General features: G+C 34.6%; 1 protein-coding gene across 1 annotated transcript; it reads left to right on the top strand.

The window, feature by feature from the left end:
- The first annotated feature begins 505 nt into the window (after positions 1-505).
- On the top strand, positions 506-1,579 carry LOC118732557. Its single transcript, XM_036461687.1, has 2 exons — positions 506-1,094; positions 1,165-1,579. The coding sequence occupies exons 1-2, from the start codon at positions 599-601 to the stop codon at positions 1,554-1,556; spliced, it is 888 nt and encodes a 295-aa protein (XP_036317580.1). The 5' UTR covers positions 506-598; the 3' UTR covers positions 1,557-1,579.
- The last annotated feature ends 205 nt before the right edge of the window (positions 1,580-1,784 follow it).

The raw sequence follows: 1,784 nt of genomic DNA, 5'->3' as shown, positions 1-1,784 counted from the left end.
ACCGCTTGTATGATTCTTTAATTCGTGCTAAGTCAAACCCACATTATTTTGACACACTTTATAGGTTTTCACCAAATTAAGCAAGTGGCCTGGCACTCTTGCAAAAGAGCAGATTAGCTCAAGCAATGACTGTTTTTGGTGAATACCACTATTCTTAACTCGTATTGAAACTTTTAACCGTGTCACCATAAATCACATTTTGAATGCGAGTTAAGTGTTTCTGAACCGGGATTAGTAAATTTGTTGCAACTCTGTTTGAAGTAAACCATTTACACAGTTCTACAAAACGAGCGTTAATTACATTTATGCTGGGTTTTATTATATAATTAAATGATGAACCTTTTTCGTGGCTGTTTGAGTCTTTATTTATATTTTTAATGTTTATTAATTTCACTAGTTGTCATATATTTACAGAGTTGCATGGGAAGAACACAGTTTGAAAGTGTATGGTGTATGTGTTAACACATATAAACACATGTGTATAAACACTTGCATTTCAAGCGAACTACTCTGACACGAGTTTATTCGATACGCTGTTTGATGCCATACAAACAATTTAATTCATAATTTTAAGTTGTGAAGTAAAAAGCTTGTAAAAATGGAAAATACCAAGAGAAGAGATGTGTGGAGTGATCGTGAGGTTCACCAAATGCTTTCCATAATAAATGAAAAGCATGGTATTCGCCTGTTGGACAGCAAAACAAAAAGAAATAAAAACATATTTGTGGATGTGGCAAATGAACTAAAGAAGAAAAATATTCTGAAGAACGATGTTCAAATTCGCAATAAATTTAAAAGCCTTAAATGCGACTTTTACAAAACACAACGAAGCAACAACATAAGTGACGCAAAGAGGCAAACATCGGAGCACTTTGAATTGCTTAATGAAATTTTTGGTCAGCGTCCAGCATTGGAAGCTGAAGAAGGTATTGATGTGGCTGAGATGGATGTCAAAAATATCGACATTGAAACCATTTCGGCGGCTTTCGATGAACAATCCCAAGCCAGTGAGAAAAGCGTAATAATTGAATGCAACGCTACTGCTAAAGAAACTTCTTCCCGTAAAGAAAAAACGCGCAGTTTCAAAAAAACAAGTATGTACATAATGAGATTTATATAATTATGCATTAAAACAATAAGTAGTACGGTTTTTGTTTATTTAAGGGAAGCAAAGCTACCAAAAAGTTGTGGAGTCTTTTGCGAATGACTGGAAAAAGTCTCAGCAGGAGCTTCTCCAAACTCTGATGGATCAAGATAAAAAATTGGCAGAGGAACAAACAAAAAAGCAAGAGGAAATGATGCAAAAGAACTTAACAGCTATGGAGAAAATCTTAGAGAAAGATCGCGAGGAAACTGCAAAAATTCTTCAAGTATTTTTAAACTCAATGCAACCTGTGCACCAAGCAGAACCATATATGTTCCACATATCGGATCCAGAACCTGCCTTCATGGAGCCATCTGCGTCTAATTCACCTCGTGTGGTAATTCCCAAATTGTCGCCACAGGAGTGTGATGAGACATTCCCCCCCATTATGAATTCATACGATACACAATAAACGCTCTCATTCTAAAAGCATTATCGCCATGTTATTAATTCCGATAGGTATAGCCAGACAATGCTAATCACAATAAAAAGTAAATAAAAAAACAGCCATTCAGAATAGTGCTTCTGCAGGGAGCCTGCAAAACTTTATTTTTAAAGTTAATAGCAAAATTAATTAAAATTTTTAATATTTATTGAAAAATTTCATCTTCGAAGAGGAAAGTTGTTTTTTAAAAAGTTC

The sequence above is a fragment of the Rhagoletis pomonella genome, unplaced genomic scaffold, assembly GCF_013731165.1.
Source record: "Rhagoletis pomonella isolate Grant_MI unplaced genomic scaffold, Rhpom_1.0 Rhpom_scaffold_22228, whole genome shotgun sequence".
NCBI classification, from domain to species: Eukaryota; Metazoa; Arthropoda; class Insecta; order Diptera; family Tephritidae; genus Rhagoletis; species Rhagoletis pomonella.
The sequence above is the reverse complement of the archived record's forward strand: the minus strand, read 5'-3'. Positions and strand labels throughout refer to the sequence as shown.

What these genes read in the sequence shown, in the direction of transcription:
- LOC118732557 (XM_036461687.1), top strand. Translation starts at nt 599, where the DNA reads ATGGAAAATACCAAGAGAAGAGATGTGTGGAGTGATCGTGAGGTTCAC. An exon ending in GCGCAGTTTCAAAAAAACAA is followed by an intron (nt 1,095 to 1,164) that starts GTATGTACATAA and finishes TGTTTATTTAAG; the next exon opens with GGAAGCAAAGCTACCAAAAA.